Raw genomic sequence first — 18,774 nt, forward strand, 5'->3', positions numbered from 1 at the left:
ATCGTACAAAACCTAAATGCTTGGGCACCATGGGTATGATGAAATATGGAATTATAACATAGAACCTAGCTGTGATTCTCCAAATAGATATAAATGAAACTATGTTTTTAAATTAATTGTTAAAGCATGTACAGGTTTTCAGATTTCCATAAACTGGTATCTTAAGGAGATTTTGAGACTCTGAGTCAGTTTTTCAAAGCTCACTGTACATTATGAAATTACTGTTATGAGGAATTTGTTATTTATCTTCCTTCATGTAATTATTTTCTGATTGTGATTTAATTTTTTCTTGCAGGATTAAAGGTTAAAATTACAATGTCAAGGATGTTTTTAAATCAAGTGTCCACTAGGGAATTATTCACTTATGGAAGGTATGCACATTTAATTGACGTCAGGAATTAAGTGTTGTTAAATTTTGACAATAAAAAAAAACTAACTTTTCCTTTTGCTTTCTAAAATCTCATAGTGCAAAATTTTAAGTTAGTTCTTCTATGATCATACAAAAATTAGCATTACTGAACATTAAGGTAAGCACCGACTTTTAGAAAAATTAAAGCTGCATTAGCTGCCAAATTTGTTCAGTTCTTGATTCTACTGAATTTGGCTGATTCAGTGAAATAAGTTAGTAGTAATGCAATTGAAGCATTAAATGTTGATAATTCAAGCAGAATATTGTGAAAACAACGTTTTTATTATTTTTCGCCATTACTTCCGAAAATTGCCGAAAGGACATTCACCTTGTTAAAAATACTTTAACCTTGGTAAAAAATAACAATAACAGATACACAGGTAAGCATGTGTCTTGTTTTCATTTCATTTCATCTATTTCTTGATTAGATTTCAAATAAATAATGACCATATTTGAGTCGCATTATATCACAATACGTAAATTCCAAAAGGATCCTTGCTTTCGCTTTGCAATCAGATTTGTTATTAAAGAAGCGACCTTTACAGCACATGTGTGGATTAAGGTCACCAGAAGTCACATGCATATGAACTTAACTAGGTCGATTTTTTTGTCTTGCAAGACAATAAATATATAGACATCTATTTCATGTATGTAATGCATTTTATTTATGGATATCAGATGAAATTCTTCTAGAAAAGTACAATTTAGTAGAAATAATTCAAATTTCATAAGAAACAAAAATTTACGAAAACGACAGCTAATACAGCTTTAAATGTTTTCATGCTAAGTAGGCAGCAGCTCTACTTGTAATAAGTGTTATTCTTGTGATTTTTACATGGCTGCAAAAAATATTTAGGTCACATAATGTTATCACCCTTTTGTTATTGTTGGTGGTGTCTGTTAACTTTCGTTTATTTATGATGACTTGACTGAAAGGAGAAGACAATGTTATTGTGCAGATCATAAATATCAAAACTAATCTGTTAAGTGTTCTGAAAATTAAATTGAAATAAAATAATTTCTTTTTCTTAACTAATTAATCATGATTTATCATGAGGGAATTTGTTGAGCTGTGACGTCACAAAGTCAGTTTGTAAAGTAATAATAAATAGGTAATTGATTACGATGTCCGAAGAAAGCACAAATTTGTGACTTTTCCCCTCGGCTGTTTCACAATATTTTACACAGCCTTACATAACCTTGGTTATGCTCATTAAATGACAGGAAAATATGTTTGTTTTTCATTGAAAATAGATTTAAAATCATGCAAATTGATATTTTAACCTTTACAGTGATACATGATACTCCCAGTCGAACGTTATATTAAAAAATCAAGATTTTGTGTCCTAAAATAGAGCATATTTTGTTGTTTTGCTGTAACATTCTAGAAAATAAGGTAAGTTTTGATTATTTCAGACAGTAGATAATTCTTAAGTGTACAATGATGAATTACTTCCCAAAAAGCAGAATGCACCAGCTTTATTTTGCATTTTATTTTATTCAGATCGGATAAAAATTTAGAAAGTTATGAATAAATGAAAGAAGGGATACCTTCGTTATGTTTTTCATAAAAAAGGAACATATGCTAGCTAATCAGTACTTAGAAATAAAGCTTTATACAGATTTTCATCAATTAACTCTTTAATTTGTGGAGAAATGTATATACAAGCTGTGAAAAATAACTTTACTATATATATGAAATAGCATGATAACAATTTCTTCATTTTATTTCAGGTTTGGTTTAAGGACACTTTTTTTGTAGTGTCCGCAACACAGTTATATCTGCTGAACTACTGGAGCTATTGAAAAAGTATTTTGTGTGTAAACAGGTTCCTCCACACTGAAGACATTAACCAATCAATGATGACTTTCTCAATTGATTAGACTTTACAGCATCACATAATTGCTGAACTGTGGAGTCCGCAACCCTGTAGTGTCCGCAACACTCTTATTTGCTTAAGCTTTGAAGCTCTTTTTCTCTTCATTTCAACAAAAGAATGTTTGAATATCTTTCAATGTTCAGTATTTAACTTGATTTTAATACAAAATAGTAGAATTTTATCAGTATAAGGTAAAAATTGTAGCATAACGGGCATAGCATACGATGTACGTCAGTGTTATTAGAAGGTCATTGTTGCTGGACTGCTATTCTGGTTTCAGGTCAAAAGAAAACAGAAAATTGTAAATTTTGAAAATTTGGTGACAGTGGCCTTCCATTCATAGCCCCAGACTATAACTATCAAGGAACCAAACAACAATATAAAGTAACTTTAACAATATTTCAGAGTGTTGCGGACACTACATGTTCTGTCTCTTACAAGAATATAAACGTAGTATCTTGTTTCAGGAGTAACTGTGGCCAAGACCAACACTAAGAGATCAAGAAAACACAGAGAAAATCTGAAAAAGAATGCCAAAAGACATGAGAAAGCAAAGAAGAGGGATTGGGTTCGAAAACAAAAGGCCAGGTCAGAACTTAGGAAGACAGCAGACAATAACACACTATTGAAGATAAGGGAAAAGAAAAGACTCGAAATGAAAAAGTACAGAGAAAAGAAGAAGGCAAATACATTAGCAAATAACAGAGAGAATTCTGGAAAGCAAAAGAATGCTAAAATTAAACAAAGTCAGAGAAAAAAGAGATACAATGAAAAAAAGAAAGCTGAAAAACTTAAGAAAGAGAAAGCTGTAATAAGAACACAAAAATGGCGAATGCGAATACAGTTAAAAACTGGTAACAATTCTGAAACTGGGTCAGCTGATGGTAGAGAAAACAGTGAAACAGAAAGCCCAAACGCTAAATTTAAGAACAGGATGGCAGAGAACAGAGCCATCAGGAAAGTAAAAGAGAAATTGCCAAAAACACCAAAAAAGAGGGCCATCATTATACAAAAACTAGCTGATTCACCCAGTTGTTCTAAATTTTTGAAAGATAAGATGATGACACCTGAAAATATAGAAAATGCAGAAATTGGAAAGAATTTTGTGAAATCAATGTCGTCACTGTATTCATCTACAAAGGTTACTAGGAACGAAGCACACATCAAAGCCAGGAGAACTCTAAAGAACATTTTGAATGAGTCACTAAAAGGAAAATAAATCTAAAAGAAGAACTGAAAAGAAGGTTGGTTTTTTCAAGCCTAGAAAGGTGTCAGGTTTGGCTTGGTGGATCAATAAAGAGAGAAAAACAAGAAAGGACAAGATAAGCTGGAAAGTTAAGAAAGAAATCACTGACTTCTATACCTCTGGAGAAGTATCTAGGGAGCTGCCAGACAAGAAAAATATATCAAAGAAGACCAACATAGGTAAAATGGTTATGACGATGACTATAAAAGATGCACATCTGATGTACAAGAAGAAGTATCCAGACAGCAAAGTTGGGTTAACTACATTCTACAAGTTAAAACCATGGAATATAAAGAAGGTGTCAGAAACAAATAGACGATGCTGTCTCTGTCAAATTTGCTGCTTTGTAGTTCTGAAAGTTGAGGCAGCTAATAAGTTCATCATTGGAAAAGATACAGAAATACAGAGTCTTACTAAACGATCTGCTTCAGATATAACAGTTTGCAGCTATGAAAACCAGCAGTTTCCAAAAGCTAACTGCCTGAACAGAAATTGTGACAATTGTGGACCTTCTGAAATTAAGAAATATTTCAATAACCTAATAGATGAACATAAAGACACTTCAGACTTATTAGCCATGGAGTTCTGTACATATGTTTATTGTTGAAACAGTTTCTTTAATACATTTTCTTCATTTACTGTTCTTTAATAGCTTTTACAATGTTCCTAAATAAGAAATTATTGTATGCTTATAACTTTTATTTCATGATAAGATATATCTTCAAAAGTCTAAAAATATATGTAGTGTCCGCAACGTTTCAGGAATGTATTAACTTTGATTTCTATTTCACAATATTGACCATCTCTGTATCAAAATGGCTATAACCTTTATACTGATTGCTTTTTCATCAAATGCAAACATTTACCAAGCTTTGTTTTCTAAATATCCAGAGGAATAAGATTATCTAGTTGAAAATGAAACATTATGTTATTCATAGCTCAAAATTTTTTATGATTCTTTATTACAAGAGACACTTTCTCCTGGTATCAGTGGTGACATTGTAAGGTACACTAAAACATTAGTACTATTTTGTATTGCTTAGTTTTCAATATAAAGCCATATGATAAATTTTAGATTAAATTCAAAACTGTAGTGTCCGCAACGCTTTCAGGCTGCTTCGTAGACCCCTATAATTTTCAAAATTTTGAATAAAGTGTTAAAATTAATTGTTGTTTCTTTTAATATTATACCTATAGTATCAAAATTAGTTGGAATTATCATTTTGATATCCATAACAAGATCTAAGTATCCATTTATAATAGTATGCTGAATTTCTGAGGGGAGAAAAATAGGGTAAAAATTTCATTTTTCCCAAAAAATCAAAGATTATCATGAAACTTTTACTTGTACAACTACACATTATCATAGTTCAAACTTATGGAGACCATAAAGCCATGGTTAATGCTGTTATATTTCAAATTTTTTAACATAACAGTTCTTGTATACAATGAAAAAGAGCTTGTGGATGCCTGGAAACTTTTATCGAATACAGGAAAACAAGAAGAGGTTACACAAAAATCTTTTCAGGTTTTATTCTAGAGACATGCTTCTTTCTGAAAAATGCCTTGTCATTAAGATTCAACCAGGTTTATTTTTCATCAAATTTGTTACAGTCCTGTGTAAAATATTGTGAAACAGCCGCCCTATAATTTCAACCTAAAATATATAGAAGAAGATATTGAGACAATAACTTGTATTTAAAGCAAATGTTAGAGAACATTGATAAACAACAGGATTTGCAGGCAGAAGACTAGTATGTCTGAGGAAAATCTAAAGGCCACTTCCAAAGAATGTTCATGTTGCGGGTAAAAAAAACTTCACGAATATTTCTTTTTTATCATTTGTGCAATCGTAAGCTTAAGAAGACAGCATGATTTGGTGATTAGTTAAACAGAATCGTAGAAATAATTACGGAATATATTTTGTTAACGTATTATATGCAGTACTTATTCCAGTACCAAACTGGCATAGTGACGTCATAGCTAATCGGAAGCTATTGGTAAAAATCAATGAAGTCTGCTTATGATCTTCCTTTAGATAGGAGAGTTCTGCAAGATGGCTATCCACTTATATTTCAAGGATTTCAAACTTTCCATAGCCTTGAGCATTTTATAAAGTGCATTTTGCATTAAAGGTTATTTATTTTGTTTACATGGGAATGATTTTTCATCAAAGCCTTACTTAATGCAAAGGTGGTCTTTCCTTTTAAATATATCAATTTCTTTAATAAATTAAACATATTGTTCTTAGGGACATAGTGGAGGGCCCTACAGATTTAGGAGGTATTTGCTCCCGCCCTTTAGAAAATAAGGACATAAAAAGCCAGATTTGAAGTAGAATTTTGCTTTTTTTTTTAAATCCTGAATTTACCGTTACGGTTTTCATTACTGTATGTTTACTTCCACATTTGGCAATTTATGTTTTTTGTTGGCTTGATCCAATTTTGATGATTCAGTTTTCAAAGTTTTTAAAGGGTAGACTTATCTTTAACTGTATTAGAGTTTAAGGGGTATGAAATTGGGCCATGTGCAAGAAAATCAACTTGTTGGCTCAAAGTCTAGCTAAATTCTGACATGGGTGAAAATGTTCAGCATGATGAGATCTTAGTGTGGTTGATATGATTGTTCTTTAGGTATGATCATAGGTATTTTTTTATCCATGGACAAATGTGGCCATTTAAAAAAAAAATTAGGATATGTCTTATCAAGCCAGGTACGCGATTTCGGCTTTTTACAGTCTCTTATTTAATATTTTTTCTGATTTTTTATTGGTTTCTTTATGAAAATCCTTGCTTGCATTTTTCTATTAGATTTATATATCTTGCATTTTTTTAGTTACAGTATGGAAGGTCTTTGATAAGCACCCTTAAAGCAGAATTTTCTTCATTTTTAATTAAATTTCAAAATTTCAATTACTTTGTGCTATATCGTGTCCATAAGAAACTGTAAGTCCCTATGTTAAAGTGTCTCAAAAACTAATATTGTGTCCACACTTGCTCCTAGTGAACAGAGTTCAACATGCTGTGGCTGTATCAAGCAGCGATCTGCGAAACTCTTTATTAATATACTATTTATCAATGATTTGTAGCAGAGAAAAAAGAAGTAGCCAGATAAGTGACAACAATTCACAAAATATGTACTTGAACTCACAAAAAGAATTTTCAGAAAATTCACAAGATGGCTTTTCTCAACCATTCTCTGGTGAAGTACGTGGGCAAGAGGTAGGTACCAGTCACAAGGATTAGACTTCTTTGGTGTAAAGTGTAAATCAAAGGGCTTTAAGAATTTGATTCTGCAGAGGACGCTTACCCTACCAGTGCACCTGGTCCATGCTCCCAGTTTTTAGTGGAATCCGAGTTGCTCATTTGCTTTTGTTACTTTGTATGTATGATTTTAGTTACTTTATGTTCTTTGTTGTGTATGTCTGTTTTCCATGTCTTGTCTTTGTCCCTGGATTACATTCTTTTGATTACCGCTATAACCTGTGTTCCCTTGATTACTCTTTCTATCCTAGAAGAATCAGATATTTAAAATTTACTGGAATTAAAATTTACTTTTATTCTTTTTCGCATAAATATTTTAAAAGAAGCAAAAGAAAAAAAATTATCATATTTAGACATCAGGATTCTCATTTCTCATCACCAGTTGGATTTGTTGTTTCCAGTGGAGATATTCATGTCTTTTTTGTATAACTGTAACAATTTTGGTTGATTTAATAAACGAAATCCTTTGAAATTAAAATGCCAAAAATATGAAACAATGAATTTTTGGTTTTGAAACCCTACAGGGTGGGAAATTCTTATAACTTTGATATCTATATTCCATCTATTTTTATTTATCTTAATGGTGGAAACAGTCTCAGGTCAGAAGAGTTTTTGATCGGTTTATGACAAAAAGAACAAGTTCTGATGTTTGTTCTAAATCAACTCCTGCTAAGCCTGGTGGTATTCAAAATGGAGGTTACAATGCAAGCATGTCTTTACCAGGGAAACAAACTCTTAAACCCAATTTTCAGCAGCAAGTTTTATTGAATAAGTCAAAGGCAAAAGAAAGAGATGATAGGTAAAATCAGATCTTTTTGACCATGTTTTTATTTACTTAGATTAAAAAGATTACTACAATAAGAATTGTTTCAAGTAATCCTTAAAAAAAAATGCTGAAACTCTTTTTGTATTTCAGTTAACTTTATAATTTGAATATAATATGTAAAATAATCTTTTATCAATATCATTAGATCTAAACAGCTGTTGCTGGTATTTTATTACTGTTGAACATCTTGTTTCAAACTACCGGTAGTTAATATGAGTAATATCAATCTCTTATCCAGAATGCTCAATGGAATTAAATATATAAACTCTTCTATTTCTGCAAAAAATAGTTTTATTATCTAGTTACTTATAACTTGCATATGAAATACAAAAATAAGCATATATTTAGACTCATAAGTCATTTCTTTTTTAAACAGAGAAATGTTTGGGACCTTAGTTTCTGCTGTAAAAGAATATTCAGATGAAGTGAAAGGGACTATCAAGACAGTTCAGGACAATATGGAACAGCTTGCAGATACATCAAATGAAAAGTTTTCAGCCGTTGCTAACTCAAGTATGTTATTTTTAACCTCAACTGGCCGACCACCATATGAGCTATTGATATCACTTGGCATCCGTTGTTGTCCACTGTCGGTCATCGTTGTCGTCCAAACTTGGTATGAATGTTCCTGGAAGTATCTTGCACAAAAATTAAGTTTAGATTTTTGGTCTGTCTAAAAACATGGCTGCCATTACTAAAACAGAACATAGGAGTCAGACTGTAGTTTTTCAATTATATATCTCCAAAAGCGTTAAGTTTAGCCAAATTCTGACATAGGGTAAAAGTGTTCAGCGTGATGAGATCTATCTGTGGTCAAATTTTCATTTTTATCTGTTAAGCCATGTAATGATCCTTACAATAACTCCTACCAAAGTCTTCTTGAGTCAAAATTGTTAGACAACTTTTTGTTAAATTTATTGCCATTGAAAGACACAATTTAACCAGATGAGGGATTCAGGCTCTTGGGAGCCTCTTGTTTTTTATTACATTGTATGAGTTAAAAACTATAAAAAAATATTCATTAAGAATATAACTCTTGCTTGAAAAGATAATATGTAGCTTATTTATGAAACCACTAAAACGTACTTCAGCAATGATTTTGTACATCGGCAACTTTGTTTTACCAACCAGTGCTTTAGTGGGTTTAAAAAAAAAATTAAAGATTCTTAAATATTAACCCTAAAATTGCAAAATTGAATTGATAAGGATTAATTTGAATGTACTGAGGACACTTAAAATGAATTAAAACCTAAAAATAAAAAGCTTCATTGCCTGTTATTTTTTAATACTTTCAGAAGAAAGCTTTTTTTGCCTCTGTATATACAGAAATAAAGTTCAGTGAAATGATTTTATCCCCACTCAACTAGTGGGTGGCATTTGTTAATCACCTTGTCTTTCCATCCTTCAGTTCAAATTTGTTACAATTATCTAGACTCTCAAGAAGATGGATTGATTTAAAATTTAATATGTGGCATTATATAGATGGGCACTCAGTGTAAGTGATTTTATCAGTCTTGGTTGAAATTTACAGCATTATCTTGTAAAATAAACTTTACAACTGATGTTGCATTAGAATGTATACGTGCCATTTCAGTGGTTCATGTGCTACGATGTGTCTTGTGAGCATAAGGCGACTTAAGATGCACTCATAGGCAAATTAAAATTGATAATAAAATTATAAATTATCTTTGAATATATTTCCTCATACTATTAAATGTTTTACTATAGCAATGAGAAAGAAAGCCAAAGTTGATTGATATTTCTTCCCTTTTCAGTATTTGATGGTTTGAATGAAAATTTTGAGAGGATTGTAAAGGCAGTCAAGGGCAGAGAGGAGAAGAGGGCAAACATATGTGAACTGGAAAAGGAAATTTTTATAGTATGTAAAAAATATTTCTAACCAGCAAGATTTCAATTTTCAAATTTCAAAATTCATTATCTGAAGATAAATTTTATTTTAAGTTCATCATTGCACATATCACTCATTATTCGTTGATTACATTTATTTATTCTTGATTTTTTTTTGAATTTTCAGGGTATAAAAAGTATACTACTTTATTATTATAAGGGCTGAGAGTAATATCAAGATTTTCATCCTAATAAATTTTCAACAAATAGTTCATTTGAGCTAATTTATATTACACCTGTATATTTCCATTCTGGTTTAGTTTTAAAATATCAATTTATGGTTTAGAAAACATGAAACAAACGTTAGTAGTCAATTAAAAAATTTTGTTGATTTTGGCATACAGTGGTTTTGAATAATTTTTGTATGTAGCTGTTACTGTTACTAGCTCACCAGGCCAAAGGCCATCTGAGCTATTGTCATCACTTGGCATCTGTCTTTGTCATAGTCCGTTGTGTTAACAATTTTTCAAAACTCTTCTCCTCTGACACTACTTGACCAATTAGAACCAAACTTGGTATGAATGTTCATAAAAATAGAACATAGGGGTCAGACAGTAGTTTTTTGCCTATATATCTTCAAAACAGTTAAGTTTAGCCAAATCTTTACATCTTTCAATAGTTGTGATGATCCTTAATTATAAGGCTTATAAAAGTCTTCAGGGATAAAAGTTGTTAGTCAACTCCTTGTAAGAGTTATTGCCCTTGAAAGATGTAACAGTTTTCATGCCCCAGCGACAAACTGGATTACACATGGTCATGGCTTGTCTACATCTAAAATATTTTACAGGATATTTCTACACACGATGAAGGTGTGCAAGGCCAAAGGAATTTGATTTTTGTGAAATATATTATGGAAATTGGTGATAGTTACACTTAGTCATTTTACTCAGAAACAGGGCTATATGGCTTGTCCGGCTATCTCCTCGTACAGTTTTTGAACTACTTCTAAAATATTTTACAGGATATTTATACACATGATGAAGGTTTGCAGGGCCAAAGGATTCTGATTTTCGTGCAATATTACGGAAATTGGTGAAAGTTAAACTTACTTATTTTCGTCAAAAATAGGGCTATATGGCTTGTATGGCTATCTCTTTCTGTAGTTTTTCAACTACATCTAAAATATTTTTTGCAGGATGTTTCTACACATATTGATGGTGTGCAAGGTCATAGGATCTTGATTTTTCGTGAAATATTATGGAAATTGGTTAAAGTTAGACTTAGTCATTTTCATCAGAAATAGGGCTATATGGCTTGTATGGCTATCTCAACAAGAAAAAATCCAATGCAATGGTTTCACTTCTATGCAGTTTTTTTATGAATAAAAACATGTATCACTTGAACATTGTGCAGGAGTAAGGGGGATCTGTCAAGCACTTATGTGTCAGATGTAAGGGCCCTTTATCTTAAAACAATAAATTTTGTTGAAAGGGATCACCAAGTTTTATATAGGTCTAATTTTTATCCAGCGAGACACAAAAATAGAATTTCTAGAGTCAAAGATTGCTGGTCAACAAACAGAAAGAGATGAACAGATGCTTGAAAACTTAAAAAAAGTAATTCAGGATTATCACATGGAAACCCAGGAAAAAATAGAGAAAATGCATGAAAGTGTTACCAGTGGTAATTCTTTTCAACACCAGCTTGTTGATAGTCAGACTAGGCTTCATGATAAAATGGAAAAACAACTGAGAGAGAACCAGAAAACTCAAAATTTTAGACATGAGGAGATAAAGAATGGGTGAGTGATTTTGATAGATGATAGCTATGTTTTTTTTTTTATTATAAAATCAAATATAAAACACTAGAGTAGTGGCTTGTAAAATGATTCAACTGTAGGACAATAAGTGACCAAAGGGGAGATAATTAAATAACCATAAATAGAATAGAATAGAATTTTATTTTAGTGCATCCTGATATATGTATAAGATACATGAAATAATGATAAGTAGCATTGATTACTTAATCATTCTTTAAATTTCTAACCTTATGCACACATCAACCAGCCTTTAAAGGCATATGAAGTGCTATCAATTATAAATATCTCAAATATAACAATAAAGTAAATAGATAAATATTCATAAATGTAAATATGAGGTTTGTAAAAGCTGATAGTTTCATAAAGCTAGATTTAAGTTTCAAATTTGATACCAAATGAAAATAGGAAATTTTGGTAATAATATGATATTATGATTATATCGCACAATACAAGTTCAATGTGCAAGGCTTTTAGAAGTAATAATTATCATGCTTTCATAAATTGTTAGCCTTGTGATTTTTTTATCATTAAGTGTCAGTCCTTGTAAGAATCAGGCAATAGATGAAACATGGTATGAAAAAACCCATCATTTTGGAAAAAAAATTACTATTTGCACCATCAGAATCAAGGAAAACAGTCAAGATTTTTCATATGCTAGAGTTAGAATATCATTGAAATGCACTGAAAATGAACATTTCAAAGGCAGATGAAAACCTCATTTTTCTGACATTCTATTTAAAAAATTTCTCAGCAAGGCTAGTGATGCAGAGATCATATAATGGTCTTTTCAAATATTTCAAAGATTCCCAGATTTACTGTTTGTAAGCCAAGCTGGCTCCAGGGTAAAACAAGTTAAGCCTATTCCCTGACTTATTTTCCTGTAACTAATTTTTCTTCAGGCTTATAAATGAACTTCAACAATTAAGACAAGATCTTGAAAACCACAGAAACCAGATTGAAGATTTTTACTCAACACAGTTGTCAACAACACATTACAAAAACATGAAAGAAATACAGTATCACATTAGCTCTGGACTTGATAAGCAGACAGAACAATCTAGAGATTATTCCAGAGATCTGTGTAACTTCCAGATTAATAAAATCAAAGAATTTTGCCAGAATCAGCAAGAGTCCCACGAAAAGAATCTAAGGGCAAAAATAGACGAACAAGCCATACTTAGAACTACAGAAAATGAACACATTTTGAGAGAAATTGAGCAATTGGCTCTCAGGAAAATTTCCAGTCCAAAGGACAGTCAGTGCAATGACACAAATTACTACACTGAGAAAAGATCTAATGAGATTGAGACCACAGATGTACAAAAACAACTGGATTCAATGTTTGAAAGGTACAATAAAGAACTGTCTAAAATGAAAAGCCAAATAGAAGCTGTTGGAAATAACAAAGATGTGGGCTGTGAAAAATTAGCAAGCCATTCTGACTCAGCAATGAATGATAAAGGTGCAGCTAGTGAATGGAAGGATGACTTACATAAATCTGTCTACACAAACAATAGACATAAGACTGATGAAACCATTTATCAAGTTGCAAAACAAACAACAAAAGGCTGGTCTGGAAGAAAAAAAGAGATTCTGCTTAAAGGAGAAAATGGAACAAATTTCACCTTTGTGTCACCAGAATGCAGAAGGGATGCTTGGAACTCTAAACCAGTTTTCAAGAGGCCAAACCCTTCACCTGTTGTTGCTGTTTTACCACAACCGCAGAAAACAATGCATGTTGAAAACATTCCTGAAAATGTTAACCATGGTAGAAAAAGAAAAAGAAGAAAGAAAGCTTACAATCAACCATCAAGAAAGTCTCAGAGACTAAACAAAATGCAAAGTGATGATGATTTTAATGCTGCTTCTCAGGATAGAGAAAACAGTTTCTCCCAATGCAGTGGAATTAAAGAAACCTATAATGGTATGATTACAAAATCAATTGGAGAAAAACAAATAAGAACATCAGTGCAGTCTATGGCATATGATTCCCAGGAAAGCCAACCTTTTAAACTGCCCCAAAGTATACCAAGATCTACTACTAGGCCTTTTTCATCAGAGCAGAAATTCACTGACAGCATTCCTTGTAATAGCTCATTATCTACATTTATAAACTGTGATAAGAGGCCACTACAGCAAAATGTATTCCCTGTACGACCTAGCACTTATGGCACCAACATCATAAGATGTCCATCAGATGTACATGCTCTCCAGCCAAAAAATAAACCTGTCGAAAATAGAAGACCATCATCAATGAATACTAAAGACAGATTTAGCCAAAATTCTGAATTAAAGGCTAGAAGTCAGAGTGTTTATGATTTTAGAGATTCACCAGAAAGGAGTGCACTTGGTGCTACTCATTCATTAAAAAGGTAGACTAATGTACTTATATTACTATGAAAAAGGGTAAAAAAGCATTTCACTATTTTCATATTTAGGTTTTGCTATATATAGCTACCATTTTTAATTATCGATGAAAACATATACTTAGGTTAAATCTTTACATTGTTTGAAGTTTCTTAAATTAGTACATGGGCTGAGGAAACCCCCTGTGCAACTCCCCACTCATCAACCAAAATTTGATTTTCAGGTACCCTTATACCTCCCATTACGAATTTTTTTGTCGCCAAAAAATTAACTGAAGCATTTTTGTATTTCTTGGCTACTTTTTATACCTAATTGAGGCAAAATTAATGTTTTTAAGTTTTTTTATTCAACGAACTTCCTCTTTCTACAGAACGAAGTAAACTGACATATGTATGTATCATCATGTAGCCCAATGTCTCAGCTTCACAATGGTACCAAGAAAATTGCAGTAACATTAAGGGTTTTGTGGTATAATGAAAAAAATGTACCCCTACCCTGCCGAAAAATTGCTTAAATTGACATATTTTTCAATGTCAAAACCCCTAGAGTATTAATGCTTCAGTTAAAAATGGCTTATTTGGTATTTTCTGTTTAGTATTATCACAATTTGTACTTCTGGGATCTTTTTGATGAATTTTTGCGATTTTCGTAGTCAGAATTTATCAAAAAAAGCGAAAAATGGGATTTTCAATTTTTCGGTCTCAAGTCACATAAATTGGACTCTACAAGTTATTACTCAACTAAAACATCTCAAATGTGGTATCATTCGATAGATAATTTAATTTTCTATGTAAATTAACCAGGAAAAACTAATTTTCAAGAAAGGATTTTCAAAAAATATTACCCCTACCCCTAGAAAACTGGTCTCGGTATCAAACAGATTTCTCATTCACAGCATACTGACATTAAAGAACTCATATTTTAGGCATTCATAATTAAGATAATGATGTACCGAACACATCTGCTCAATTCAGGCACTTATATTTTCCTTTTTGGGTGACAATTGCTATAAAATCTGAAAAATTGGAATTTTCAGAATTTCTGAATTTTTTCAGAATACCGTAGTTTAAGCAAGCTCTTGTGTGATACATTACATTTATATAGTGCCTTAGCTTCAAAATAAGCCCAAATAATAAGTATTTCAAGTTTTCCAAGTTATAGTTGTAGAGTAGAATTTATGTGACTTCTGACCGAAAAATCGAAAATCCCATTCTTTGCATTTTTTGATAAATTCTGACTACGAAGCAGGGTAGGGGTACATTTTTTTCATTTATACACAAAACCCTTAGTGTTACCACAATTATCTTGGTACCATTGTAAACATTGGGCTACACAATGAAACCTAAATGTATACAGCTTGTTTACACATGCTATCCCAGGAAAGCTTAGGCGCTCAAACAATTGAGTCCCAAAAATCTTGGCATTTGGACCCAGTGGGGTACAAATATAGGCTTTTACTGAACAAGAATCTGAGAATATTCTTTGGCGACAAATTGATTTGGTAATGGGAGGTATAAAGGTACCTAAAAAATACCATGAAGTTGACGAGTGGGGGTTGCACGGTGGACCCTCCCAGCCCATGAACTAAATTGGTCATATCTGACCTGCCTCTTGGTTCTAATGCTCCTTGGATTCCTTTTAAATAATAATTGGTTTTCAGACAGAATATTTACACAAACAATGTAAATAAGGCAAAATATCTTAACAGTAGGCTTAATACTATATTTTTTTAGAAGACAAGAGATCCCAGCATCAAGCCAAAGTACAATTGTAAGTAATTGTATATTATAAAGGGGGAAAATCCATGAAAACTTACAGATATTTGTCTCATAATATTTTCCTTCACTGTATTCCCATTTGACTTGAAACTTTAAATCAAAACGTAAAAATGTTTGGAACTCCTAACTTATTAAATGGACTGAATGATTACACTTTATATACATATATGGTAAGAAATAGTAATATGTAGTGATTATATTGAACAATTTGTATAGTATATTTTATAACTACGATATTTTCACAGCAGTTTTATTTTCTTGTAATACGAAAATTAAACAGTCATTAATATTTTCCTTGTAGAAAATTATAATTTAATTTGAGAAAAAATGATGAATTCCAAACTGCATAAAAATAGTTTGAATGCCAAAACCACAAAAATACATGGCAAGAAAGTTTCCCAATTTACAAAATATGAAGTAAGATCTCATATTCAAACAAACATACAGTGCAAATATTGAAACACAATAAAGACCATGTAATACTTGTACTGTTCCATTGTGGAGTCAAAGTATATAACCAATAGTATGTTTTGATATGTATTTTAAGGATGAAAGTAGCAGGGAGTCATCACCTTCTCTGTCTATCACCAAAGTGATTATACAAAGAAAAGTTAGGAGTAACAGGAGACCTAATTCAATGACACCTCTTTTCTCAAAAACAGGTTTGTATTTAGTGTTGTACTAAAAGATTATTATGAATTAACTACATTCAAACCTCGGTATTTCAAACTCCAAGGGATCATTGAAATGTGTTCGAGTTATCAGAAATTTGTAGATTTCTTGATTTGCTTTTTCATTGTTGACCTGTGTTTGATTCCAGTTTTTAGTGGGAGCCGAGTTGCTCATTTGCTTTTGTTACTTTGTAGGTATGACTTTAGTTACTTCATGTTTTTTGTTGTGTATGTCTGTTTTCCATGTCTGGTCTTTGTCTCTGTATTTTGCATTCTTTTGATTACTGCTATAACCTTGGTTCCCTTGATTACTCTTTGACTTTATGGTTAGAAATTGTTTACTTCCTACAAAGTTTAGTCAATTCTTGGAAATTTTTAATTCGCTTTCGGAAGGTTATGTTGATTTGTTGACATTAAAAATACTGTTTTCATTTTAAAAACTTTCAGAGTTCTAGTTCCTTGGTCAAAAATTTGTTTTCATCTGATTTTTTTTTTATGTATCCTCATGCCAACTTTGGAACATTCTCTAAATTTAATCAGTACTGTATCAGATTAAAACTGGGATTAAATGTAACTAACCTAATTACTGATGACTTAAATATTACCTGTAATTAACTTAAATGACACTTTGATGAATGATAGGGTGTCAGTTTTTCCCACTTTTTATTACCCAAGCCAACAAAATGGCCTATGAGTTCGAATTAGCAAGGGTGATTCTCTAAAATTTATTACCGCAAGGACTGACTAGTCAATTCAAGTGTTCAAGAAATCGAAGTACAAGAAATTTATTGTTATTTATACTGATTATATACAAGAAAAATTTGGTACTTTGAACTGTGTTTGAGCAACTGAGTTCGAGCAAGTGAATTTTGAATGTATTCTATACTAATTCAAAAGCTAACAAATAATGGAAACTGTTAATTTGAGGTCCAATCAACTTAAATTTTCAAAAGCTTCTAAAATGATTTATTTTGCAAGTAAGCTCCAGGGATTGAATTTAAGAAATTTTTCCATTAGCTATATTTAGCAAACACTGAAAATTTACACCCACGAAATCTACTTTTCTTGAACTTATAATACACATTGAATTCCAAAAGCATATTTTTACTTAATTTATAACTTTGTATTTAGTGTAAATTTCCCCATAAATTCACTGAAGTAACAGTAGATAACTTTGTCTCCTTATGGATATTTTAATAACATTGATTATTAACTTTGCGCAAGGTGGAATGTTTGTAATATTAATTTGTTTCAGAAAACCAGAGGAATGCTGAGATTATTTCAGATGACTTTTTGAACACACCAAGTATGGAAAACAAAAGGGACTTGTCAGAGAAATGGGAAAAGCAGTCAGTGGTTAGTAAATCCTACTTCTTAATTTCATTAACACAAAGACTTACGCCCTAACATTATACAATTAGTGTTTGCATAATTATCTCTTTTATTCGTGTGTGTATATGTTTAATTATCTCCCCTTTTTAAGATGGACATCTAGGCACTTGATGGTGTACCCATACTTACATAGCATTTCACTTTATCTGTTAAGTTTATCTTACAAACCTGAAATTTTCATTATCACAATTTTAAACAAAATCCCTTTGATCTTGCTATATGATAATTTTCAATCTCACGCAAGTCGAGTGAGAATGAAAACTTGTATAGCTACACAACATACATGACATCATGTAGCACTCCGCCAAAAAAATAGTCCTGAAAGAAAAACTTTGCAGCACTTATAAAACTTACGTATTTAAGTTAGGAAAACTGAAAATAAAAGAAAATTAGCACATTACACTTCAGCACAGCAGCGATAAACATATCATTTAATATTTTTTTCAACTCGTTGGGTGTTTTATGCTCATCTTGTTGAAAATATTAAATAATCTAATATTATCAGGCACCTGCATGCTAAAAGTTTGGTAAAAGTTATCAGCAACTTTCAGTGACTACTTCAAGCTGATAGTGTCCTCACAGATAAAAAGAACAATTCAGTTTTGAAGCATTGACACTAGAATCATCACTAGAATCCCATTTCGTTATATCAAGGTAGCACATGTAACAGTTTCTGCTTCAACCTTCTAAGACTGGTGTAACACTCTTTATGCACATATTCAATTTGCAAATTAAACAAATTAAAATAGCTTTGTGATATTTTTACTGTTTTTATCACTGTATTTATTTGTGTCAGTTAATGACTTCATTGTCAGTTTTATTTTGATATTACAGTCTTCAACCTACAGAAGAAGTGGTGAAAAAAGAAAGTTGTTTAATTTTGATGCAGGACATGAACTATTAGCAATTAAGAAGGCATTTAAATTGCCAGTTTAATGACTTCAGTTTTTTTCAAGGCTATTAAGGCAGATAGTCATGCTTTTTTAATCCAAATACCTGTGATAAATTGTGGGTTAGATATATTCTATGGGTTGTTCATACAAAGTTCTTTCACATATGGGTTCTGTCAAGATATTAAATTGCGTGAATGAAAAAAGTTATTGAAAGTAAAATTGGAAGTCGAGGTATCTGATTAACTTGACTGTGTTTTAAAAATATTTTAATAATTTTCTTAATCATATGTAGTAGTCAAAAGCTCACAAGATCCAATAATCTGTGATAGTATTATTTTTTGTTTTTGTTATGAATTAAAGCTGTTGATGTCTTGTGAGTGTG

General features: G+C 31.5%; 1 protein-coding gene across 7 annotated transcripts in view; it reads left to right on the forward strand.

Annotated features, from left to right (window-relative positions):
- The window catches only part of LOC148629644 (uncharacterized), a 25,396-nt gene extending 6,627 nt beyond the window's left edge, over positions 1–18,769 (forward strand). For 4 of the 7 annotated variants that reach the window (XM_088554801.1, XM_088554782.1, XM_088554810.1 and 1 more), the window contains exons 2-12: positions 296–371; positions 6,624–6,756; positions 7,392–7,597; positions 8,001–8,137; positions 9,400–9,503; positions 11,002–11,273; positions 12,191–13,663; positions 15,392–15,428; positions 15,984–16,098; positions 17,363–17,463; positions 18,334–18,769. In XM_088554801.1, coding sequence (XP_088410927.1) covers positions 296–371; positions 6,624–6,756; positions 7,392–7,597; positions 8,001–8,137; positions 9,400–9,503; positions 11,002–11,273; positions 12,191–13,663; positions 15,392–15,428; positions 15,984–16,098; positions 17,363–17,463; positions 18,334–18,435 — 2,756 coding nt within the window. In that variant the 3' untranslated portion in view covers positions 18,436–18,769. Of the gene's footprint in view, positions 1–295; positions 372–5,537; positions 5,671–6,623; positions 6,757–7,391; positions 7,598–8,000; positions 8,138–9,399; positions 9,504–11,001; positions 11,274–12,190; positions 13,664–15,391; positions 15,429–15,983; positions 16,099–17,362; positions 17,464–18,333 lie in introns of those variants that run through there. The other 3 variants (XM_088554792.1, XM_088554831.1, XM_088554839.1) reach the window with 3 other exon arrangements.
- The last annotated feature ends 5 nt before the right edge of the window (positions 18,770–18,774 follow it).

The sequence above is a fragment of the Perna viridis genome, chromosome 1, assembly GCF_037379345.1.
Source record: "Perna viridis isolate PV_CMFRI_1.1 ecotype Kerala chromosome 1, ASM3737934v1, whole genome shotgun sequence".
NCBI lineage: Eukaryota > Metazoa > Mollusca > Bivalvia > Mytilida > Mytilidae > Perna > Perna viridis.